General features: G+C 42.3%; 1 protein-coding gene across 3 annotated transcripts in view; it reads right to left on the bottom strand.

Annotated features, from left to right (window-relative positions):
• PCDH15 (protocadherin related 15) overlaps nt 1-26584 on the bottom strand; it is a 642661-nt gene that overhangs the window by 161892 nt on the left and 454185 nt on the right. For all 3 annotated transcript variants that reach the window (XM_063164079.1, XM_063164078.1, XM_063164080.1), the window contains 2 exons: nt 7479-7587; nt 2561-2673 (listed from right to left, as the gene is read on the bottom strand). In XM_063164079.1, coding sequence (XP_063020149.1) covers nt 2561-2673; nt 7479-7587 — 222 coding nt within the window. The remainder of the gene's footprint in view (nt 1-2560; nt 2674-7478; nt 7588-26584) is intronic.

The raw sequence follows: 26584 nt of genomic DNA, 5'->3' as shown, positions 1-26584 counted from the left end.
TAAGGAAGTTGTAATAATGCCCATGGTTGCTTGGCAGGGAATGGAAGTGCTAAGAACTTCCATAGGAGGGCAAAATTGGTTTTCTCCTTGCTTCTCATCTAATATATTCCAGAGGTAAAGAAAAGCAGAAATCCAGCATTTCTGATTCAGATGTTTAGGGTTTTTTTCATTGTCTTCCTCTCTGAGAATTCAACATTTATCAGCAATGCAGGTGAGTGCCCTCATTTCCTGCCCACCTTCCTTCCTGCATTCAAATATTCTTGTATTGACTTAACCACCTTTTCCATTTTACAGTTTTCCATAATATCTTAACAGAAGAAAAAAAAAATTGATCTTCTCATATCAGAGGGAATATTTTAAAGACTAAACTGAGCACATGCTGCAAAAATAGCAGATTTTCTGTTTGAAGGGAAACATCACACATTGCACCCCTCCAGATAAAACAGAATCAGATCCTACAACCGCGAGAAATGAGAAATGTGCAACACGAGAAGCTGAAGGTTTAATTTGGTACAAGCCTGAGCCATTATTCCAATAGTCCCTGAAGGATACGGCATAAAAACTTTTATTGTTTTTGCAAGTGGCACATAATCATTCTTACAGAGTGATCCTTTTCCTTACTGTTTCCTTATTTTCCCTGACTGCACATTTACCACAGCAACAGGAACCTACTAAACACTATAAACACGGCCATTAATGATTGGAGTTGCTATTTAGGCACAGAAAATACCCTCTCCCACCATTAATTGATTTTTTAATTGACATTTTGTACAGTCAAGGTTTGGGAAGAAAGAGCTACGGGCTTTAAGCTGTAAATCCTTAAGGATATGGAGAGTCATGAAATGGTTTGGGTTGGAAGGGACCTCAAAGCTCATCCAGTGGCACCCCTGGCATGGGCAGGGACACCAAGCTGTCCCAGGCTGCTCCAAGCCCTGTCCAAACTTGGTTTTGGGCACTTCCAGGGATGGGCTGTGCTTTAGGGCTTTTCCTAGCGCTAGGAGCTGAATGGGCAGCAGGGCAGGGAGGGATGCTGGCCCTGGGGCAGCCCTGGAGGCACCTCTGCAGTGCTGTGTCCAGCTCTGGGTGCTGAGCACAGCAGGGCCAGGAGCTGCTGGAGCTGAGCAAGGGCCTGGAGCATGTGGGTGCCCTTCCAGGCCAGGCTGAGGGAGCTGGGGCTGCTCAGCCTGGAGAGGAGCCCCAGCTGAGAGGGGCCCTCAGGCCTGGCTGGGCCTGGCTGCAGGGAGGGGCAGAGCAGGGCCCAGGCTCTGCTCCGGGGCCCAGCCATGGCACCAGAGCCACGGGCAGGGCCTGAGCCCAGCAATTGCCCTGCACAGGAGGCACAACTTGTGCCCTGGGCAGTGCCCAGCCCTGAGCACATTGCCCACACGGCCTGGGGGCTCTCCTCCCTGGGGCTGGGGCACAGCTGGCTGCACACAATGCTGTGCCCTGGGCTCTGGGATGGCCCTGCTGGGGCAGGGAGGGGACACCAGGTGCCACTGAGCTCCTGCAGCCTCACACACCCTGGCATCCTGTGAATATTCACTACTCAGATATGAATTATTCACTGCTACCCCAACCTGATCCATGCTAATGATACAGGTTTAGCTTTTATATTTTTCAGATTCTGTGCTGCTTGAGTGTGTGGGTCTGAGCTTCACATTAAGGGATGGTGAGCTCTGTGCACAGAGCAGGGAGACAAAACAATTCCTTCTCTAGCTGGGGACCAAGGACAAATGATCCAAATTTCAGGCCCAAGAGCACAAACAATGTGGACTGAGGAGAAGAAAACAAGGATAGGACTTCATAACCTAAAGCTGGAATTGGGCAATTAACTCCAATATGCAAATGGAGCAGAACTGATTAAAGTGACAGATCCTATGACCAGGTGTCCATTTTGTGCCCATTTTGGTTCACCTTGGGTGCAGCCCTGGCTGGGCTCTTGTGCTGCCCAAGGTGGATCCATGGAGGCCTTTTAATAAATCCCTGCTTTATTCTTTAACTCTATCCAGCCTCTGTTCTAGGGCAGCCTTCACAAGACATCACTGGGATTCTTGAAACACTCTCACGATGATCTGTATCACTATGTTTCAAAATGGGCTGTGAACTGAACACATAAAACAGAAACCAGCTGCATTCTTAGGACAACAGGGCTCATAAAAAGCAAGGGGACAAGGGATGCTGAGCTTGTTCACACAATGTAAAGTGAAATGTTACAACTCTGCCAGGGTTCATTCTGTTTCTACAAATGCTTCACACCCTCCTTCCCCCCATGGAGCTAAGTGATGCCTGACAGGCTAAGACACAACACGGGATCTAGAGAAGGGAAGACGAAGCTAATATTTTGCAAGGATGTCAGGAAAGAAGCCAGGAAAAAAACCCAGAAAAACACCAACCTGAAAATCCCCACTAACAACCAAACCAACCTCATCAGGTCAAGGAAGAAAAGGCTAAAAAGGAAGAGAAAACCACAAAAGATACACCAGGCCCACACTACATTTTCTACAGAGCTTTTTCTTTTCCAGAGAATATCAAAACACTGAAAAAATTCAGCCCAAATTACCTTAATAACCAAGTCAAACTTCTGATGTAAATCCCTATTTATTGGCTTGAGGAGTGTCAGTTCAGCTGTTGTGAGATTCATATGGAAATACTGGGGATAATCCTCAGGAGTACCTGCAAAAAAAGACATGAGGTTTGAACAGCTCTGAAAGGTTTAGTCCAGCAACGTGTTTATTTTACTCATTAATCAAAGGAACAAAGCCTCATTCTGTTATTGGAAGGATAAAATATCTCCTTATGTGTACACAGAGCTTAAGGATACTATGAAGTTATGTGTTTAATATTATTAGTTCCTTACTCTCCAAAACCACAAAGATTCCTCTCAACTGGGCCTCCCTAAGTACTTGAGAACAGCAGGAATATTATTAACAGCACATAAATAATAGATATAAGTAATAACAACATGGTAACAACAGATAGGTTATTTTAGAAATCCTTCTGGGAAAAGTTTCTCCTCAGGGAGGAAGCATTAAGATGAAATTTCAAATTATTGTTAGCTGTAAGTGGTGTTTTCATGGATGTGGATTTCTAGGATATTCTCCATTCAGAGCCTGAATGGATTTAGGAGCCCATGGAGATGGAGAAAAGGCTGTGCCTGGCAGCTGTAGCCCAAAAATGCACCTGTGCCTAAAGCCAAAAGCTTCCAGCACCACAGCCTGGCACAGGAGGAGAGGAAAATCCCAGCTACAGCAATTCTGAGCCCTGGGATTCTCAAAGAAATGGTGCAGAAAGGCCCAGAAAGCCCAAGTGTTCCACACAGAGTGAACTTCAGCACTCCCAGCTCAGCAACACATCCCAAGGAGCCAAAACTCTGATTATAAGAACGCTAAAATCTTGAAGAGTTCAGGTCTGGGAGCAGCCCTGTCAGCAGGTGAGGGCAGAAGGCATTCCTGGCTCAAGGGATAAGAAATCCAAAAAACAAAAAATCCCTGAGGCCCTAAAGCTGCCCTGGGAGCAGCACAACCCAGGCCCTGCCAAACCCTGCATCCAGCCAGGGCTGAGACATAAACTGAACACAAAGGAAGATAATTTTCCTAATAAATGCTGCTGGTTTTTGTTCCCTTTACAAGTGCAATGGTGAGAAAGTACTCTCAGAAAGCCAGGAGATAAATTACTGCAATAATTTAATTTGCAATCCTCCAATGACAACCATCTGCTAGATAAATTATACACATAATTTTATAGATAATACACATTAAAACTAATATACATAATAATAAATAACACAAGTTATATATAACTAATATATAATATCTATAATATATACTACATTATACATTATCTGTATTATATATTAATATATATCTGAACATATATTATTTTTTTCTGTGACTTTCTTAATCTACACCAATATCATCAACCCAAAAAGCTGCAAAAGAATCACCATGCATTATTTTTTCCCTTATACCACCAGCACAAATGCAGAGCTTCAAGCTCCAGGTCCTGTATCTCCTTGCCCTACCTTTTAATTTCAAGTTCTAATTAATTAATCTAATCTTTGAAGACCTCAAGGCACCCAGCAGGAGCTCCAAAATTTTAGCAGGTAACAGGTTGCTGTTTTCAGAGGCTGCACATCACCAGGGATGCTGCTGAAGCTAAAAAATGTCACAAAATCAGGGAAAAATGCAAAAAACTCTAAGACAGGAGGAAAAAAAAGTGCCCTAAAGGAGAACAAATACATAGGGGAGGAGGGTAAAAGTCACAAAGGAGCCTAGAGAAGGGAAGATGAGGTTGATATTGTGTAAGGATAGCAGGCAAAAATCCAGAGGGGAAAAAAATGGAAAAAAAAAAAAAAAAACCAAAAAACTCCACTCTCAACCAAATCAATCCCAGCAGGTAAAGGAGGAAAAAGGCAGCAAGGTGGATGATAGAAAAATTTTTAAAAATTAGGGATAACACAGGTGGATGCCCAAAATCCTGACTGGGGATTCCTGCTCAGCTCCTGCCCGCCTCAGGAAGAAATTCCTGGATTTTTAAGCTCTGGGAGCCAGCTTTTCCAGGAACAGGGATATCTGCTTCTGCATGTACAAAATAATTTCCATTCTGACAGCACAGAGCAGCCCTCAGTCCATCTCCACCTGTGCTGAAATCAAGGGATGAGCTCTGAGTCTCCTGGCTCCAGAAATTCCATGGGTTTGGAGAGGCTGAGGGATCAAAACATGGGGGCCAGCAAGGGGAGAAGGAAAGGACTCCTCAATTTGCTTTTTCCAGAGCCAGAGGAGAGGTTTTGTGGGGTTTGATATGGATACAGGACTGGAGAGGATCCCCCCCCCCCCTTCCTAAAAGTTATTGGGCATTTTTGGCTCTTTCTTTAAAATATCAACCAAAAGTGCCCAAAGGTGGCAGCAGAAATCACAGAGCCAGTTCCAAAGGCAAAAAAAAAAGCTGATGATTGAAAGGAAAATTGAGCTTTTCTCAAGGATTTGCCCAGAGAAAATAAAGGCTTTGAGTTATTCCTAAAAAGATTTTACTAGTAATTTACTATTAAACATTTTACTATTAAAAATAATAAAATTTGAGTCAAAATAAAAGCATTTACTGGTAGAATCAATAACACTGCTAATAAAAAGAAAAAGGAAATAAAGGGAAGGGCCTTGCTTCATATCTGGATAAACCCAGGGAATGTGAGTGTATTGCAAAGAACTAAAGAGATTAACATTTCCAAAAGCCAATGATTGGAAAAATTAGTGTATTACAAAAAAAATTTAAAAAAAATCCCATTCCCAAATCTTAAATATATCAAATATCCACAGTGTCCGGAGGATGTGTCTTGCACAGGTGAGCAAAAAAAACCCCAAATAAAACTGAATCAAATTAAATAAAATTAAAATAATTCTAATAAGTAACTTATTCCTTCATTCCACAGGTTCAAACCTCCCTGTGTTTAACAAAGGGCATTCCCAAAGATATCAAGGAGAATGAGGTTTAGATCTAAAGAAAAGGGAGGGAGAAAATCCACATAATGAGAAATATCTGCAAGGGCCATTTTCTGTGCAACTGCTTCATATTTTCTGAGGCTAAAACAGAAATGGCAAATCCCGGAAGAGATGAAGGCAGATTTAAAATCCAGAAAGAAATCCTTAGGAATAGCACGGGGGAGGGAAAAATAAAGAAAATCCAAAAAGAAAACCAGACATGAGAGGAAAAAAAAAAAGAGCAAAGGGAGGGGGAAAAGGAGGAAAAAAAGAAAGTACAAAGAAGCAAACAGGGAAAAAAAGGAAAAAAAAATAATGTAAAAATAAAGATGGCAGAAAAATAAGCAAGGAAAAAGAAATGAGGGAAAAAGATGGAAAAATTAAGAAAGAAGGAAAGAGAAAGAAAAGAAAAAAGATGAAAAAATGAAAACATAGGGGAAGGAAACAAACAGATGAAGAAAAAGAAAACAGAGGAAGAAATAAAAACAACAAACAGAGGAAGGAAGAAAAAATCATCAGAGGAAGGAAAAAACCCCAAAACCAGGAAAATATAAGGGGAAAAGAAGGAATAAAAGAAAAGAAAAATAGGAAGGAGAAAAATAAGGGAAAAAGAAGGCAAAAAGAGAAAATAGAAAGAATAGGAAAGCAAAAAGAAAAATAAGTAGAAAGGAAAATATTAAGGGCAAATGAAGTTAAAAAGAAGGAAAACTAGGAAAATAAGAAAAAAAAACAGAAAAAAGAAGGAGGAAAAGAAAAGATGTGTGAAGAACAAAAAAAAGAAGAAAAAATATCAACAGGTAAGGGAAGAAGGGGAAAAGCGGAAAAAAAAGAAAAAAGAGGGAGGGAAAAAGAAGGGGAACATAAGGGGGAAAGAAGAATAAGACAAGTAAAACAAAATAGAAGAAAAAAAAAAGGAAAAAAACCAAAGGAAGAATGAGATGGAAAAACAAAAGCAAAAAATAAATAAGAAATAGAGGAGGAAAGGAAAAAAAAAAAAAAGTAAAGAAAAAAAGGAAAGAAGGAAAAAGAAAGGGGGGAAAAAAGCAAGAAAATGAAGTCCCCAAACCAACCCAAATTGCTGCACCACACCTTTCTGAATTATTTCTTGGAGGTCATAACAGCCACTCCAATATTCCCCACATCCCAAGTTAGTGACACACAATCTTTAATTATCTCACTCCTAAAGAACACTGTAAATGATGCAAAAAACCTTCAGAAGTTGGCCTAAAAGTGGCTCTAGGGGTGGAGCTGTTCCTGTAGAATTTAGGAATAAAATCAAAATTTATGACATTTATAAATAAGTCCATTTGCAGAGCTAAACTTCCACAATGAGCTCTTCAAACTCCTCGCTTGCACCCCTTCTTGGCTGGAGTTCAACACAGGGAAGATAGGGAAAGATGGGATTCCACAAAATTCCCCCTTTCCAAATGCCACAGAAAGGTCCCTGGGTGGATTTTGGGACCAGGTGGAACCCTGAAATTGCCAACTATGGTCACATCCTACAAACCCAGAAACAAATGGCAAACACAGGGAAGCAAAAGGAAGAAGAAGAGAGAGCAGCATAACCAACTAAAGCAACTTTAAATTACAAAGGAAAGCTCACAGGCAGCAAAACTGGAGGTGGATGTGCTAAGATCCTTGGAGCTGCCCTGTGCCACATGATTTTTGGGATGAAATTTGCTTTAACTGCTGTTTTTAGCCTCTTTTTTTTTTTTTTTTGGTCAATGGAAAACACATCCCAGCAGAGATCTCCTTTGCCTCCCTGTGCTGTTCCATTCACTAAACCAGACAACAATGCTGGATTTAATCTAAATAAACACTAATAAATAACCACCAGAAATCAACTGCCACATGACAATAAAACACCAACAGGCAGAAAAACAATTCCAAACATCCCACTGACCACAAGAATAATTTTTAATGAGGGTTCCACTCTCCCAGGCAATCTTTTCCTGGCTGATAATAAGCAGATTGGGAAGGATAGGAAAAGTAGCAGACACCAACCAACTAGGATGGAGTAGAGGATGCCAGGTCGATCTGAAGGAGGCTGGATGTTCCTGTCCTGGTCTATGGCTTGGATGGGTGGAGTGACACTGATGGGATTCACATAGACCTAAAATGAAAAAACACATTGGAAACAGAACAATTAGAAAGCCAGCAGAGAGAGCTGGAGGCTTAGCACAACAACATTTCACAGGGAAGAGTATCGGAGGAAGAAAAGCCTTCAGAATGAGAGGTATTTACAGCTCATAGCCCCTTTAAATCCAAATAAATAGAGAAACATAAACATTTCTATAGCAGCCTCCTTTCTGAGGTACAGCCTTAGGACAGATCCTAGAGGAAAAGAATCACAAAAAATCCAGATGGTTTGTATGGAAGGGACCTTAAAACCATCCAGTGCCACCTTTGCAATGGGCAGGGACACCTTCCACTGTCCCAGGCTGCTCCAAGCCCTGTCCAGCCTGGCCTTGGGCACTGCCAGGGATCCAGGGGCAGCCACAGCTGCTCTGGGCACCCTGTGCCAGGGCCTGCCCACCCTGCCAGGGAATAATTCCTTCCTTATATATATCATCTAAATTTCCCCTCTATCAGTCTGAACCCATTCCCCTTTGTCCTGTCACACTAGTTTCTGATGAAAAGTCCCCCTCTGCCTTCCCTGTAACCCCTTCAGACCCTGGAATAAGCTGGGAGGTCTCCACACAACCTTCTCTTCTCCAGTCCTAACTCTCCCAGCCTGGCTCCACAGGGAAAGTGCTCCAGCCCCCTCAGCAGCTTAGAAGCTGATAGTAAACACTTGATAAAGGAAGCTCACAAATACTTGACTACATTTCTATAAATAGCCCCTCTAATCAGGGATTTCAACCATCACACAGTGAAACACAGCAAATGCCTGAAAATAGGAAAACAGCACGTTGAACTGGAGCATCATCAGGAGCTGGGATGGCTGTGATGCACAAATACACACTGCAAAAGAAATTTAAAGTACAGACATACCACAGTTGAGAGGACCACAATACACAGAATATCACCAAGCAATTTCAGATAGCTTCACCCCAACCAGAGCAACACCTCAGCAGGTCAGAAGGCTTCAAGCATCTGCTCACACAGAGTGACACCCCAACACCCCAGAAGGCTGCCAGCAACTGCCCCTCCTGTGCTTCAGCCCAACCTTTCATCCCCTCATGTTGATGCACTGCACCTGTGTGCCCTCTGCTCCTGGGGGATTGGTCAGTGCCCCTGGGCTCATTAGTGGCTCATTATCTTTAATGATATCACTCACCTGTCCTGCACAGCTGCAGCTCATTAGGGATGAGGCTCAGCCCCACTCCCAATGAGCACAACTCTGTGCCCACACACCAGCCCCGTTTGCAGGAGGTGCTGGGCACTGCCAGGGCAGCCCGAGCTGTAGGTGGTGGCAGCCTGGGGACACATCCTGCACCCTCTGGGATTGCAGGAGGCAGCAGCCCAGCAGGGCCACGGGGTCCTGGACATGAACTGCAGCCCTTTTCCTTGGGAAACAAAACACCTCTGACAGCAAAGGTATGAGTTACACTGAGGAAGGCTTCAAGCATCATCACCTGGTTGTTCTTCAGCCCAACCTTTTATCCCCTCATGTTGATGCACTGCACCTGTGTGCCCTCTGCTTCCTGGGTGATTGGTCAGTGCCCCTGGGCTCATTAATGGCTCATTACCTTTAATATCCTTCACCTGTCCTGCACAGCTGCAGCACATTGGGGATGAGGCTCAGCCCCAGCCCCACTCCCAATGAGCACAAACTCTGTGCCTACACAGACATTGCAGGGAAAGCTACATAGGACAAGCATGGATGGGTGTGGGAACAATTCACCATTATTTGGAAGTGAATTGAAATGCTTAACATCAAGATGGAATTGTAGAATTATGGAATGGTTTGGGTTGGAAGGGATCTTAAAGATCCAAAATGCCACTCCTTCCATGGGCAGGGTCACCTTCCACTGTCCCAATCCAGCCTGGCCTTGGGCACTGCCAGGGATCCAGGGGCAGCCACAGCTGCTCTGGGAATCTCACAGGGCCTCCCTGACCCTGCCAGGGAACAATTTCTTCCCTGTGGGATCTCAGCACCTCAGGACTGAGGTGCAGAGTGACCGAGACCACCCTTGGGGGGCTCGAGAGTCCTGGAATGTTGCCAGAAGTGTCTGGTGGCTGGACTTTGATCCTACACAGGAGACAACACCTGTATGAGGATGGGGGGATTTCACTGGGTGAATGGTGAAGGGATAAGTTAGTTAGAGTATAAAATACAGGGTTTAGGATTTCTGTACAGGGGGGTCTAGAGAAGTAAGATGGAGGAATTGGGGCGTGTCCTGTCCTTCTTCTTCTTCTTCTTCTTGGCCTCCATCTTCTGTGGTGATGTTGGCACTTTGGGATTGGTCATTACTAAAAGTGCACTGGTTAATAAGGGTAAAAGGTATTGGGGAAAAATGATAAATATTGTATACGTAATTTCGGGTATAAAGATAGGTGACCGCCCCGGGGGCTCGCAGTGTGCTCATGGCTGGCTGCTGTGCAGACCTCTGTCAGGCCAAGAGAAAATCTTTTAGATAAACAATTAATAAACACCGAGACCAAGAAAAGATCAGAAGTCTCTCCTCGTCCTTTGAAGTGCCGGCCTGTCCAAGGCCACTCTGGGCCTTTCCAGGCCACCTAAACAACCGAGAAACCGACACTTCCCAATATCCCATCCAGCCCTGCCCTCTGGCAGTGGGAAGCCCTTCCCTGTGTCCTGTCACTCCATCCCCTGTACAGAGTCTCTCTCCTTCTTTCTTGTAGCTCCTTCAGGTCCTGGAAGGTCACAGTGAGATCACCCAAAAACTGGTGCCAGCATTCATTTCTGTCAATCCAGCCTCCAGTGGCAACTCCAGAGCTGCCATTCCCAAGTCCCACATTTTCAGTGACCTTGGCTGCTCAACCAACCACAAAGGTACCACACATGGATGTCTGCACACCAGGCTTTCCCCTCCCTGCATGACAAAAACCCTTAATGAGCTCTGTGAAAAGCCAGATACCCTTTTTTTTTTTTTTTCCCCATGTACAACTGGTCCTGGCAGCCTTTCCTTTGCAAAGCTCTGTGTTCTGCAAGAGGAGACTTGAAATTTAGCGTGGGAATAGGAATGAGACGAGTCCACGCTCGGCCAAGTTTTGGCAGAGCTGTCAGAAATCATCCTGCTGAGAGCTGGAAGGGAGCTGAGAGAGCTTTGGCATTGCTGAGGGGAATCTTAGAGGGAAAAGGGATGAGCCAGGAGAGGGAGAAGGAGCCAGGGGTGGAGGAAAAGCAATTTATTGACCCTTGTGGGCAGTCCCATGGTCATTGCCACCACACCCCAAGGTGTGTCCCCCAGACATTTCCAGCAGGTTTCTCAAATCCAGAGGCTCTTCCAGCCTTTTCCACACCAGAGTAATTTAAGATACAGACATGTCAGGGATAGGCACATTAAAAAGTGAGGGTGGATGCTCTTGGCCTCCCAAATTGGGGCTGGGAAGTTCCTCACTCCACTCCTGCTCATGGCTGTTGTTCCTGTCCCTGTCCCACTAGCCAGGTCCTTTGTCACCACACAATTCCATTTGGGATTCTCTGAAAAATTAAACTCTTAAAAGTATAATGAGGGAGACGAGCTCAAAATAGGCAGAAAGAAAGAGAGAAGAAGATATATTTGACATCTGCTTAAATTTTTAAATGGCTTTAGGATGGTATAGAAGTTGCACGGGAAGAGAGAAGATTATGCAGAAAACTGACCAAGACTAAAATGCTATTTTTAAATTCACTGATCAGTGGGAGCCCTCTGAGAAAACTCCACATTTGAGTTAGAAACATGAAACCAATCCACAAAAATCCACAACAAAACCAATCCCATCCCTTAGTCTGGGTTTAAATTCACCATTAATGCCCAGAGCAGCTGTGGCTGCTCCTGGATCCCTGGCAGTGCCCAAGGCCAGGCTGGACAGGGCTTGGAGCAGCCTGGGACAGTGGAAGGTGTCCCTGCCCATGGCACAGGGGGTGGAATGGGATGGGATTTAAGGTCCCTTCCAATCCAGACCCACCTAAATCTCCCCCCTGTCAGTCTGAACCCATTCCCTGTGTCCTGTCACTGCAGTTCCTGTTGCAGGGTCCCTCTCCAGCTTCCCTGGATCCCTTCAGACCCTGGATGTGACTGTGGGGTCTCCCCACAACTTTCTCTTCTCAAGGCTGAACAGCTCCAACTTTAATAATTTAAAGCTGTTTTGAATTAAATTGGCCGATGTGCCTTGATGCAAAACTCAAGGTGGTTTCATATTGCTTTAATAATCCACAGACAATGCAGCATCTTTTTCACTCAAATTTAGAAATTAGAACCACAAAAACATCAATAAAGCAATAAAGCAGCCATTACATTAATAAATGGGTAATAGCACATTAAGAAATTAATCAAAGCACACATAGGGAGCTTAAGAAAGTGTGTATATGCTTTAAATCAGAAATAATTGTTTTGAAAATGAGGAGTCAAAGTAGGAGTCTTCCATAGGCATCCAACATCCCTGAAAGAGGCTGAAAAATCCCCTCCCAGGCTCCTTCTCAGGAGATTCATGAGGAGATGGAAGCTCATTAAAAGGAAGGGAGGACAGATTAATGAAGGAGTGAAGTGCCTGAGGTGCCCATGGGTGCCAACTGGAGGCAGAGCAAGAGCACCAGGGGGTTTGGCAGGGAAAGGATGGAGAAAGTGCCAGGAAAGTCAGCACGGAGCCACAGCAGGGCAGGGAGATGACTCAGAATAAACAGCTGGCCTTCAAATACCAACCTCTGCCATGGGGAACATGAAAAGCTGCCCAAACTCTGGCAGGTGATTAAAAAACAAACAGATCTTGCCCATCTGAGGGCGGAACATGCAGTCATTTATTTTCCTCATTAGGGAAAAGCTCCCTCAGTTATTGGTGGGGCGATTAATTGATTTTAGGTGTTCAGTGTAGCTGGGTTGGCCAAAAAGCAGAACCCCAACCCCACCTTGCAACTTTTAGCACAAATATTAATAAATTTTTAAAAAAACCTCCTTCAAACAGAGTCGTGATGGGGAGCCTGCCAGGGAGTCTGCAGGGCCGTGAGATGATCAAGGCAGAAAAATACTTAAAAAAAAGCTCAGAGAGAATAAGGTAGCAGCAAAAACCTCATTTTCCTCTCCCCTATTTTTGTGTTCAGCATGGAAGGACAGCAGCACCTTCTCCATGAGGGATATCCAGCAGGACCTGCAAAAATCCATGGCCTTCAGAGATGTCATGGATGGAACAAGGCAAATTTAAGAGTCCCATTTGTGCCAGGGGGTTTTAGGCTCCTACTGAGCATTGTGAATAAAATAAAGATAAAAGATATTTTTATTAAAAGACAAATAAAAGACATTTTTAATTAATGTATTTAAATGGTGCTTAATAATTCAGGAGTGCAGTTGCATTCAAAAATCCAAGCAGGATTTTTGGGCACCTGCCTATGTATTGATTTCACCATCCCATGTTCCATTATGAAGGAATTTATAACTGAGATGCAGAATATGCATTTGGAGATTTAAGAAACAAAAGAAAAAACACCCCAAAATTGACATGAATTTAAAATAAAAGTAATATATTTTTTAATATTCATATATTTTTTATTATTATTATTTTAAGATGTCTAGGAATGCCAGGCTTCCAATAAGAAGATGTGGACAGTGTAGAATTCTTTTTAAAGTCAGGGTACAACAATAATTGTTACACAGCTGATAACAAGGATTTAAAAACTCAGATTTTCTATTTCTTCCATCTACCTGAGATGTAAAGCTGAATTTGCCAACCATAGATACTTAGGGAAAACTTCCTTTGGGCAACATGAGAAGGAAAAGAGAGGAAATGGCACATTTTGGGAGTTGGAATAACACAATTTTCTTCTCAGAGCTGCTTTTTCCATTTGTGGGGAGGTTTGTGGTGTATTTTGGGGGTTTTTGTGGTATCTTTTGGAGGGATTTTTGCTTGTTACCATAAAAATCATTGCATTCTACAAAACTGAAAGCCAATTGAAGCCAACATCCCTCAACTAGAAGGTTCTTTCCTGAGCAGATAATACATTCCTGAGAGGTGTTTTCTGCACAACTGAAGACACCAGACCACGAACCAGCTCCAGGTTTCACTCTGGTGATGCTGCACTGATGATTCACAACCACTTGAGCTCCCACCAGAGACATCCCTGGGGCTCAGGGACCATCACACAGGTGGAAAATACTGCAAAGGATAAAACTGCAGGAGGATAATACTGCAAAGGATAAAAAAGCAGGAGTTCCCAAAGTTTTGTTTGGATTCACCAATGGGAGCTCAAGAAATCCACTGAGAGAAAGCACAAAAAACTTCACTGTCAATTTATTACTGAGCCAAACACAGCTAGACATTTTCTACCCTCGAGTCCCACCAAAAACTGAGTTGTTAAGGCAATAGGGTGGCCAGAAACCTAAACCAGAGGGACCTGGAGCTCCTGGAGTGGGCCCACCTAGGATTTCAGCCCGAGCCACCCTAGGATTCTGTATTAGCACAATCAGCCCCCACTGGATATCTCACACCAATATTTGACAACCTGAAAATTATTATTTTTGCAGGCAGCTCTAACTGTGGCCAGTGCACTTCAGATGAAGTCTCAGGACCTTCCCCCTGCATCATTCTCACAGCTCAGCTGAGGAATTTGCTGCTGAACTCTCATCCTGTGGAAAACAAGGCTGAGGAGCTTTTCTCCAGATGGAAAATGTCACTAAAGCAACACACGTTGCCCCTGGTGCCATCCAGAACCCCTTCCCAGGGAGCCCTGCACTATTAAACCAACAAAGTCCTTGATGAATTGATGAATCATTACGGTGACACAGGTTCTCCTTGTGCTTTCCTGAGCTTGGGATACGAGCTGGAAGTGGGAAATGAGCTGAGTTCTCTCCACGCTGTGCAGAACTGCCTGTGGCTTTGCCAACACTGAGCACTAAAACAGCAGGGAGAGCTGCAGAACCATTCCAACATCACTCCTTGCTGCTGCCTCAGCTGCTCTGGCAGCACAACAAGGGCTGTGACAAAACACTAATGAGCAGAAATCCATCACAGAGTGCTTGCATGTCAGCAAAACGTGGGCAGCGTTTCAGTGGAGCTACCCAACCACAAAAGAAGTCAATCCAAAAAGCAGGAATCGTGCTACAAATGTAGGAGGTGCCACCAAAATCTCATTGTTACTCAAACCATGTCACATCAAATCTCCCATTTGTAGGGTCTCACTGTTCTCCCTCTTTTCTTGCCTTCCCACTGGCAGCTACACGTTCCTGCCTTTGATCAGAGTCTCACATCAGGAGCCTGCAGGAATTCCTGTGCTGCTCTCTGAAGGCTGATGTGACACACAGATGTACAGGAATCCAGGGGGAATGGGATCCCCTGACCCTTCACATTGCCACAACACAAGAACCCAAACTGTGGGACAGAACCTCACCTGAATGCTTTGGAGAATTTGGAAGCAAACCCCAAGCACGGATTTAAAACACACTCTGAAGCTGAAAGAGAATAAATTCTCTGTAGAAAATTGTTAGATCAAGTTGTCGCAGGAGATAAAAAGAGGTTTACTTAGCAAAAATTCTGGGCCTGGAAACACTTCCTAAGAAAGGGCACAACAGCTTGAGGAAACCAAATCTACATTGCTAAACCCCTTTCAAAAAACACCTTTTATAGCTCCCTATCAGTTACTAGCAGATCAATAGCTTATCAAAGCTGTGCATTTTGACTTTGCTGAGTGATTAATTTAAAATCACCAAACCAGGTTAAAAAACAGCCCAATTTTGTGAACTTGATCCATTACCTTGAAGTCCTCAACAATCCGGTGCCCTCTGTAGGGCTGCAATTAGAGTGAAAAGAGGGGGGAACTGCAAATTGTCAGAACCCAAGACATTCCTCTAGCTACCCTAGAAGACTCAAGACCTTAGCAAAACCCCAGAGATTTAGAGCTGATTCACCCCATTTATACTTCTTAGAATTACAGAATCAGTAAGGTTGAAAAAGAGCTTTAGATCATCCAGTCCAACCATCAATCCACCACCATTAATCCACATCCTCAAGTGTCACATCCACACCTTTTATTTAACCCCTCAGAGAAGTGATGGGGCAGCCACAGCTGCTCTGGGCAAAGCTGTGCCAGGGCCTGCCCACCCTGCCAGGGAGGAATGTTGTCCTAATATCCAATCTAAACCTGCCCTCTGGCACTGGGAAGCCATTCCCCTCTTGTCCTGGCACTCCATCCCTTGCAAAAGTCTTTCTCCATCTTTATTGTAGCTCCTTCAGACCCTGCAAGGCCACAATTTGGTCACTCCAAAGCTTCTCCTCTCCAGGCTGAACAATCCCAGCTGTGCCAGCCTTTCCTCCCAGCAGAGCTGCTCCATCCCTCTGCCCATGCTGGTGCCTCCTCTGGACTCTCCAGCAGCTCCAGGGCCTTCCTATGTTGGGCCCCAGAACTGATCTGCAAATTTAAAACTAAACTAACTTTTCTCTTTATTTATTTTTCAGAAGTTCCCCTTCATTCCCAGAGCCACAGCTAAAAAGCCACAGTGGGTAATTTATGCTGATGGTGACCTGGCCTCTCCTGTCTTCTCTGGGGGTAAAATAGTGTTTTATTGACCAATGGGAAAAATTAAGACACAGGATTAATTGTTCAATTCACCTTCTTTCTAAACTCAGCACTAAATTATCAAACAGCTTTTAGCACCTGATTTAGCCACTCAATACAACCCATGGCTGCTGCCTCCCTGGGTTTCTCTCATGCCCCATGTTTATGCAATTTCTTGAAATGAAAACTGTAAAATTCAAATATCCTGGCAGCTTGGGTTGTTAACAGAGTAAGCTGTCAGAGAACACAATTCCTTCCATTCATTTGTAAAAAAAAAACCCCAACCTTTGAGAGGAAAAAAACCCAACATTTTGAAGGAGCAGCAAGAGAGCATAATGAACCCAAGTGTGGAGGAAAACAGAGACTATTTTTATCAATGATGTCTCCCAGGAACAACAGGGCCAAAAAAGAATTGAATTTCATCAGGATCTGATCACAGTGCTTACTAAATTGCTTTTTCTGTATCTGACATGCTTGATAAGAAGTGTCCCCAGAAGGGGACTAAATGAAATGCATTATGCAATGAGCTTCCTGCCTCAGCACAACCACAATTCAGTCCAGGGCTTCTCCTCCTTCCAAGGTGATGACTGGCACTAAAGAACAAGAAACATTTCCTTTTTGACATTTGGCTTTTTTCCCACATAGCTATGAAGTCTATTTCCTTGATTATCCCTCAAACTCTTGATGTGGGTTTCTTATTATCCTGATTTCTGTGCAGAGGAGCAAACTGTGAAGCCTAAGACAGGCACCTACATCTCCCCAAAAATCAGAAAATATTCAACAAACATGTAGCACCACCATAATGACTTCCAGATTATTATTTTAATTTCTAAGAGTAATTTTTTCGCAAGTAAAAAAATTTTATATTAGCCCAATTTTCTTTCCTTATAAATGCTATTTCTCACAGAGGGATAATTCTCTCTATCATATATCTACAAATATCTATATCTATAAATATATGTGTGTATATATATATATATATAAAAAATATATATGTATAGATATAAATAGATAGATATTGATATTTATATTTCTCTTCCTAAAGACAACAAGCTAATAGTTTCTCTATGCCTTTAGAAAAATTAGCCAGACAATAATACACCACAAAAGGCACAAGAAGTTGCAAGCAAATGATAAAAGAGGAGAAAGATTTGATGAGAAGATATAACCAGTGCCAATGGTGGAATCTTTCTTAATTTCAGCTGTATGGAACTAGACAAAAACCAAAAAAATCCCAGAGAATAATTGATTTGAAATCTAAATAAAAAAAAAAATCAAAATGAGCAGGTCAGTATTTTACCCAGGCCCTTTGGCTGACTCTCTTTATATACTGATTTTCCTCTCTTTTGGGTACTCAATGAGCACTTCTCCAGTCCAGGAGTGGCAATGTCGTCTGGAAGTACCTCACTACTAAAATCCAGCTGTATCCACCACTGTCCTCTCCTCATTAAAGCTTGCACCCCTATCAGAAAAGAGTTTTAGGGAGAAATTTTGAGGCCAGAGCCAGCTACAAATTCTGCCTCATCATTATTAAACCTATTTTATTACACTAATTTTAATGTAATGTTAAAAAGTGGCACTTTTAGATTGAAGGTTATAGGAAAAAATGGGTTTTGCCAGCTAAATTTTGGATGTATTTTCAATAAATCTGTGCAAATTTTCATGTGTGCGTGTACACACTTTAACTGTAACGCTCACATCCTTCGTCCTTAAGTTCATCCTGACATCTTTTTAGGGTGAAGCAGGAAAATTTTGCATTTTATTAAATGTATTTCTTTTGCAATCCCAGGACAAAAAGCAGGAATTATTTACCAAGCACACCCCTGCATCCCCAGCACTGCCGTGCTGCCCAGGGCATGGATCCAGAGCCAAATGGAGATGAATCCCATTTACTCCTTCCAGGAGAGGAAGTTCCACTCACCAGGAATTTCCATGTTCTCCACAGGAAAGACCTTTAGGATTCAAGGAATATTTTCCACAAAACAATTATCAACAGCATGGAGCAGAGCAAACATGACTGTCCTGGGAAGGGGGATTTTCCTTTCATTTCATTTCATTTCCAAGGGTGATTTCATTTCAACATGTACTCACAAATATTCACCAATTAAGGTTTTGCAGCCCATGTTTAATTAATTGAGGAATTAATCTGCACCCTCTGAACTGTGACAACAAGCTGAAAAGAGAAATAATTCCTCCGGACCCCTAATGATCAGCTGCAGCTCAATGGGACAACCCAGGCACTGAAATAATTCTCTCTGCAAGGCCCAGGGATGTGACAGAGAGGAGAATTTTTCTGGAGTGAAGCTGGCTAATAAAGCATCACTGCAAGAATATTTTGTTTAAATGTCAACATTTAAAGCCTTCAAATGCTTCCAAGTGACATTTAAGGATCAAATAAATTGCTACATATGTTTTCTCTGTGACAGCAGCTCCTCTTGGTGCTGTAACAAACACAGATCTATGGGAGAGAAAACAGAATTGAATCTTACAGGAGCTCCTCAATCTACACTTGGGTGTTGATTAGTTAATTAATTGGGTTTTTAGCCTGCACAAAAAGGTGGTTTTTGCTCCTGAGCCTGCCCTGCTGCCCACACCAAAGCCCTGGAGATCCCTCTCCATCCTTGGATGAGTTGGATTGCTGTGGCTGTGACCAAAGGTGGAATCAAAGCAGCTCCTCTTCCTTCCTAAAGGAAATTCCTGCTCATTTCAGAACCACTGTTACTCCTTCCAAACAAGCTCAGGACCCTTTTCCTTCTCAACTCCTGGAAAAGCCACAAGAACTGAACATTTTCTCACCTCTAAGTTCCTAACTATGATGAGAAGTAACAGGCAATTGATGAAACATTCCCAGATTTGATTATCAAAACAAATTCCTTCATTTTAAATTATAAAATCAGTCATTTTTACCAGTTTATTCCTGCCTTGATAACAAATCAGATTTAAAATTTAACCTTACACCTTGATGAAGAGCTAGAAAATTTCCCTGTTTTCAGCAGCAGCCAAATTTCCATCCTCTGCAGAGCTCCCAGAGCTGCTCCTTGTGCCACCCAGTGCTTCTGTGTCCCACAACCCAGCCCCAGAAATACCCAAAATATTCTTCTCTCAACCCAAAACCAGCTTCAAAGTCATCTGCAGGGACATTTTTCTTTCCCTGTTTCATTTTTTTGACCAAAATCTTCTCACTTTCTAGGCAAGCTTGATCCTTTTCCCCTTAAAACCTCCACTTTTAAGGATTAGAACTATTATATATATATATATATATATATATATATATATATATATATATATATATATATATATATATATTTTTACCGACAGACAGAAACTCAACTTCTGAACCACAACTGGGTTAAAATCCCCTGAAGTAAAGTCTCTTTCAAACTTTATTCCCCTATTCTGCAGCCTTGTTATAATTTTCTCACCCACACTGTTGTTGGAAACATCTGGTTCTTAGGACAACCATTATATTTTGGAAATTAAAATCATGGTTTTGTTTGATTTTGAGGGGCACACCAGGCAAATGAACTTCTCTATCTGAAAAATATCTATATTTAAAGGTACAGGTTAATCTTAGATTAACAGGGACTGTCCTGCCTGATCAATACATCAGCAAAGGGAAGAGCTTGCCTGGCTGCTAAGGGAGATTATTCTCAGGTTTATGCATTCACATATTAAAGTTCCTGACAATTTTAGTGACAATTCTTTTTAATTAGCCATCCTGGTATCCTCCCAAATACATAAAATTTAATTATCTGTAACATCACATCTTTGTGATTTTAACCTTTTCATGCTTCGTTACTTTTCAGTGACATTTTCCTTAAAAAAAAAAGACCCTACCTATCAAGGGATGGCATGTGGGGGACAGACAAGCAATCCTAAAAAAGGGAAGAAAAGGGAAAATCACATCAGCAGACCTCAAACACCTCTTTTAGCTTCCCATCAGGTATTAGCAGATAATCAATAGCTTATCAAAGCCGTCCATTATGACTTTGCTGAGTTATTCATTCAAAATCACTAAACCAGGTTAAAAACCTCCAATATTGTGAACTTGATCCATTATCTTGAAGTTCACATCAATCTGGTGATCTCTGTAGGGCTGCAATTAGAATGAAAATAGGGGGAAAATGCAAATTGTCAGAACCCAAGATATTCCTCTAAGACTCAAGACCCTTGCAAAAAGCTCAAAGACCTTAACACAAAGTCAAAACCACTTGTGCCTTCCATCTTAACCCATAAAAAAAAAGTTACCAGCTTTGTGTAAAGATTTTAAAGCCACAAAAGTTTAAGTAAAATGTTAGCGAATTGATCACAAAGTGAAAAAGTCAAATTTTAAAGATTTAAAATAGAAGTTCCAGAAGCAAGATGAAAGAAAATAAGTGTGTCCTTTCTTCTTCTTCTTCTTGTCCTCCATCTTCTGCTTAATAGTAACACTTCTAAATTAGTTTAAAGTAGAGACAGACTGTCTAACATAAGTGAAAAGTATTAAAAAATTATTGTGAATAGAGTACAGACAGTTTTTAGTATAAAAAAATAACACTGCCCCGAGGGCGGTCAATGTTCCTCAACCCAACCTGCTAAACAAACCTCAGCAAGTAAAAAAAAAAAATGTATTAAATAAAAAAAATTAACAACCTTGAAAACCAAACCAAAAAATCTCGACTTCTTCTTCAGTCTCAAAGCTAAGAAAAAAAGGATTTTTAATACCTCAAAAACCATTTCAGCAACACAAATGAAAGGTTTGCCTGGAATAAACAGGGTGGCTGCAGCCACCAGAGGATTTTGTCATTGTTTTTGCCTTGCTTTCCCCCTTGCAAAGCACTTCATAATCACCTATCTGTTCATCTTGCATCTCTGCTGAAATTTAATTAGAAAAATCGCTATCTGCCTCCAATGGCAAGAAGCTTGGCCACAACTCTGCCTTCTTCTACAAAAAGCACTGCAGAGGTGTCAGGGAAGTCAATCTGCATTTCCCCTCCACTTGTCTGAGTTCCAGCATTTACCTAAATTGCTACTGAAAAATTAATCCCTGCAAAAAAATGGGAAAATTGGACTGTTCAGAGCCTCAGTCATGAAGTTCTTGTCCAATTAAGAACAAGAATGTAGAGACACAGCCATTTTTAAAAATATTTCTCTGGTTATCTCCTGAAGTGACACCAATGCCCTGTCCACCAAATAATTCTTGGGATGAAAGTACCCAGAAACTCCCATTCATCTCAGCCCAGCACTAATTATCTTGCACCAAAGATTTCAGTCTAATTAACAGCAGGGCTGAATGCTGCCTATTCAAAACATAAAATCATTTTTTTTTTTCTTGCCCAAAATGATTTGTATAAAGAGAAACAATTCTCCTAATGATGAAAACTCTGTTTTCTCTGGAAGGCAGACTTTGAACATTTCGTTTTGCCAGCAGACACAACTGCAGTCAGTCATGGGCTAATGCCAGCAGGAAGTGTAAATTCCACCCCCTACAAAGCATTTAGCAGCAATCCCAAAACTGGACAGAGCTTGTTCAGCTGGGAAAGGAATAATTAGAAACAAATCAAATCCCAAATAATTTCCTGAGGCTTGATGCCACTGAACACAAATGCAGCTCTCGTAAGTCTCGGCAGGCCAAAGCCTGGCAAAGCTCTTCTATCACGTTTGAATTTAAAAAGCCAAATCTTGGTACAAATAAGGCAAAGAAAATAAAGGCAGATTGAGATTGAACTGATCCAGAGACCAACAACTCCCCAAATTAACTGTGAGCATTTGTAGTTTAAAATGTCTCATATCTGACCAACAAACATAAAAACCCAAAAAAGACAAGACAAAATGGCAACTGAAGATGATTTTTTAATTTTATTCAGTTTGATTGTTATTAGGGGTGATTCCCTCCCTGTGAATTCTTTAAGCAATCAGGTTTAGAAGTCATCAAGAAAAAAACCCAATTATTCTGTGGGATTTTACCACTCACACAGGTTAGAGAGGCACTCCTCATCTGCTCAAAGCTTCTATGAAAGTGGATTTAGCCACACACAGCCACTTTAACTCCGCCCAAAATCTGAAGGCTGTGTCTTTCAGTGTCCCAAAAATCTTCCTTGGCAGCTGCATGGGAGTTCCAGGTGAACCAACAAATCTCTCCCACTTCAGGAGTGGTTACTTGGTGTTCATTCCATGGCAGATCCCTGGATCAAATGTCTTTTGTACCAGCACTTCCCACAGCAAAATAAGATAATAATTAATTAATTTATTTAGTGATCATTGGAGGAAATCTAGAACATTTTGTTGAACTTTTCTCTTTGATTAGTATAATCAAGATGGGGAGATGCTGTTTCCAGAATTTTCACTTGTGCTGCTGCTGCTGTAGGTTTTATATTAATTTGTCTCTGGGAGAAAATTCCAGGAGGTTTGGGAGGGATTGGGATTTGCAGGGCCAAAGGAACAAAATGCAAGGGAATTCAGTTGGAAGAACCTGTCAGGTGTTTGTCATCCTCAAGCCCAGAGGTACCCAAAACCAGAATTAATCACAGAATTAACCAGGCTGGAGAAGACTTTTGAGGTCATCAAGTCCAAAACCAATTCAAGTTCAATTTTAAGCTGATTACTGGTAATTAATTAGCACATCCTGTACAGTGCTAATTAATTACCAATAATCAGCATAAAATTGATTTGTCCAGAGCTGATTAACACCCTCTGGAAGTGTCCTGTGCTCCCAACCCCATCTCCTCAGAAAAATGCAGATTTCTCCTCCTGAATTTAAACTGATGGAACTGAAGAGGTCCTTCTCACTAATAAAGACTTATAGGGGCACCTCCTGCTCTTCAGGGTCTTATTCCACCCCTCTCAACTTCACTGTGGTTGGGAAGGTTTTATTTATTATTTTTTAGCCTTTCACCTCTCCATGCTCTGCTCAGGCTCAGCTCCATGAGGTCACCTAAGCCCCACAAACGCTGTGAGGTCCCTTCAGACAAAATTCCTGGGGATTCTGAGCATAATCAGTACAAACCTAAACCCCTTCCATCCAGGAGGATCCATCAGAGGTGCAAGAACAAGAAACTTGTAGAAGATTGAGGTGCAATCTGGACTGAGTATAAAATCTTTGGTGTCATGTGCCCATGGGGACTCATAATTACCCCAGGAAACCTCAAAATAACCCCATGGAACCCCATAAGTACCCAATGGAACCCCATAGTTACCCCATGGAACCCCATAATAATTCCATGGAACACCATAATAACTCCATGGAACCCCAAAAAACCCCATGGAACCCCATAATTACCCAATGGAACCCCATAAGTACCCAATGGAACCCCATAATTACCCCATGGAACCCCATAATAACTCCATGGAACCTCATATTTACCCCATGGAACCCCATAATAATTCCATGGAACCCCATAATAATTCCATGGAACCCCAAAATAACCCATTGGAACCCCATAATAACTCCATGGAACCCCAAAATAACCCCATGGAACCCCATAAGTACCCAATGGAACCCCATAATAACTCCATGGAACCCCATAATTACCCCATGGAACCCCATAATAACTCCATGGAACCCCATAATTACCCCATGGAACCCCATAATAACTCCATGGAACCCCATAATAATTCCATGGAACCCCATAATAATTACCCCACGGCACCCCATAATAACTCCATGGAACCCCATAATAACTCCATGGAAACCCAAAATAACCACATGGAACCCCATAATTACCCAATGGAACCCCATAATAACTCCATGGAACCCCAAAATAACCCCATGGAACTCCATAATTACCCAAAGAAACCCCATAATAATTCCATGGAACCCCATAAGTACCCAATGGAACCCCATAATAACTCCATGGAACCCCATAATAACTCCATGGAACCCCAAAATAACCCCATGGAACCCCATAATAATTCCATGGAACCCCATAATAACTCCATGGAACCCCATAATTACCCCATGGAACCCCATAAATACCCAATGGAACCCCATAATAACTGCATGGAATCCCATAATAACTCCATGGAACCCTAAAATAACCCCGTGGAACCCCATAATAACCCCATGGAACCCTATAATTACCCCATGGAACCCCATAATAACTCCATGGAACCCCATAATAACTCCATGGAACCCCATAATAACCCAATGGAACCCCATAATAACTCAATGGAACCCCATAATAACTCAATGGAACCCCATAATAACTCCATGGAACCCCAAAATAACCCCATGGAACCCCATAAGTACCCAATGGAACCCCATAATAACTCCATGGAACCCCATAATTACCCCATGGAACCCCAAAATAATCCCATGGTTGCAAATCTAGCCCAGCAATTAATTAAATAAATCTAATCTATATTTTGCTGCCTAACAGGATTTTCTTCTTTGCATGGTGATGGAAAATACAGAGTGTAGAAGTGGAGGAAACCTTCACATTGTGAGTAGGACAGGAATTAACTGAAGGGGGGAAAAAAAGGAGGAGAAATTATCTTGCCCATGGTTATGAGATATTCATGAGGTTGTACTTTTTAACTCCATATGGTGACTCACACATCTGATAATAAATGCTAACTTATTCAAGTCTTCCTGACACAAGAGGGGGAAAAAAATTAATTACCAGAGCTGATCAGACACAGAAACACTGAAATATGATATAAATATAAGGCAATGTAACAACAACTACAAAAATCCCCAAACCTAATCAACAACCAACACAGGTTTTCTTGGAAATTGAAATTCAGCTAACAACAAGTAATTAATTCAGAACTTTTTACCTCAGTAAATTCATGAGTAGATTCCAACTAGACTGGACCAAAATATTACTCTTACCAGTGACATTATATGCTTTATTTTAGGGGTCAGCTGAGTGGACATCTTCCCCAATAAAGCAAGACTTCTTCCAGCTACTGCCTCTAAATAATTCAACTTTGTTCCTCATTCATTAATATTCCTTCTCATCTTCATTGAAAAATTAAAAAGCAAATTAAAAATAATTTCAAAAAATGTGGTGTTAAACTAAAAATAGTCCTTTAGCCTTGGGAGTAGGGTGATGGTAGCTGTGGAGTAGCTTAGTAAAGAATAAATATAATATATAAAAATGTAAAGGATAAATGCAATATAAATATTTCCTAGCTGAATCCAGGTATCATTCATATCTTCTAAAGGAATTATCTCTTAAAAGCCAAGTAAATATTTTAGGTTCAAGGTATAACTTCTTCCACTCAGGTTTATAAAAAGTGCTGCAAAAAAGATAAACAGCGAAGAGTTCGTGGTTCATCAACAGAACCCAGGGCTCATTTCATAGATCAGGGGCAGTTTGACACAAAAAAAGCTAAAGAACAAACAAGAAAAGCTAAAAAACAAACAAAAGCAGCTGGCCCTGAGCATGCTGCAGCTCAGGAAGTTTGAATAAATGAGTTTTCAGCTCAGTACCTAAATCCCAGGTCAGATTGTTCCTGGCCCAGCCTCTCTCCCTGGCAGACAGTGCTTTGTCTTCCAGCGGGGAACGTGCCTGGACAAGGGCAGGAGCAGAGCTGGAATCATCTGACTGAGAGGCAGCACCACAAAAACTGTCTGGTGTGTGTTATACCTTCAGATAAGCAGATAAAAACCCATAAAAACACCAGTTATTTGTAATTCCTGCCTCATCTGCTCCCACACTGGTGACTATAACAGATCTGTGCAGGTGAAATGGGATCACATCCCTCATCCTGCACAGTCTGGGTGCTCACCCTGAGGAGGTCCCACACTCAGCTGGACAGGGAGCTGCCCCTTTCCTCAAAATGCCACCAAGCCCAAACCAAATTAAAGCAGAATTTAAAGTCAAGGCAGTTCTTCTCCAAGTCCCAAGCACAAGACAGCTACAAAGAGTTTTTAAGTACACCAAGGTGGAGAGGAGTGTGTGTGGGGAAGATGTGGAAATCAATGCTCCAAGGTTAAACAGGGATCATGTCTCCCATCCCCTGACCCATCCCAAGGATAATTGCAGCAGGAGTCCTGAGGCCACACCAAGCAAGACACCAAAATGTGTGGGATGGGAAAAGAGTGCGAGGCACAGGACAGGAAGGGAGATAAGGCAGGGAAGAGCAGGAATCTCCACATTTCTGTCTTAGGTTGGAAAGGGGAGTGTGGATTCTATTGCCATCTGTCAGAGGTGGGGCAGTTCTCTGCTGTTAACTGGGCAGTTTTCTGAACTCTCCCACAACCCATCCTCCCTCCAGGAGATGTCTGCTGTTCATGGGCCATTAATTATTAATTATCTCCTGTCCATGGCCAGTGAGTGTCCCTGCAGGGCTGATCCAATCCCACCATCCCATGGGGAGATGCTCCGCCCAGGGGAGGAGCCAAGCATTCCTACCTGGATCCAATCTGAGCTTTGGGACCCCACAGCAGCCTTTGCCCCCTGCATTGCCAGAGGAGCAGCTTTCTGCTGCCCTGCATGGCCAGAGGGAGCCCAGGCCCATCTGCAGCAGCCCT

Source organism: Melospiza melodia, chromosome 9 (assembly GCF_035770615.1).
Source record: "Melospiza melodia melodia isolate bMelMel2 chromosome 9, bMelMel2.pri, whole genome shotgun sequence".
In the NCBI taxonomy this organism is placed as follows: domain Eukaryota; kingdom Metazoa; phylum Chordata; class Aves; order Passeriformes; family Passerellidae; genus Melospiza; species Melospiza melodia.
The sequence above is the reverse complement of the archived record's forward strand: the minus strand, read 5'-3'. Positions and strand labels throughout refer to the sequence as shown.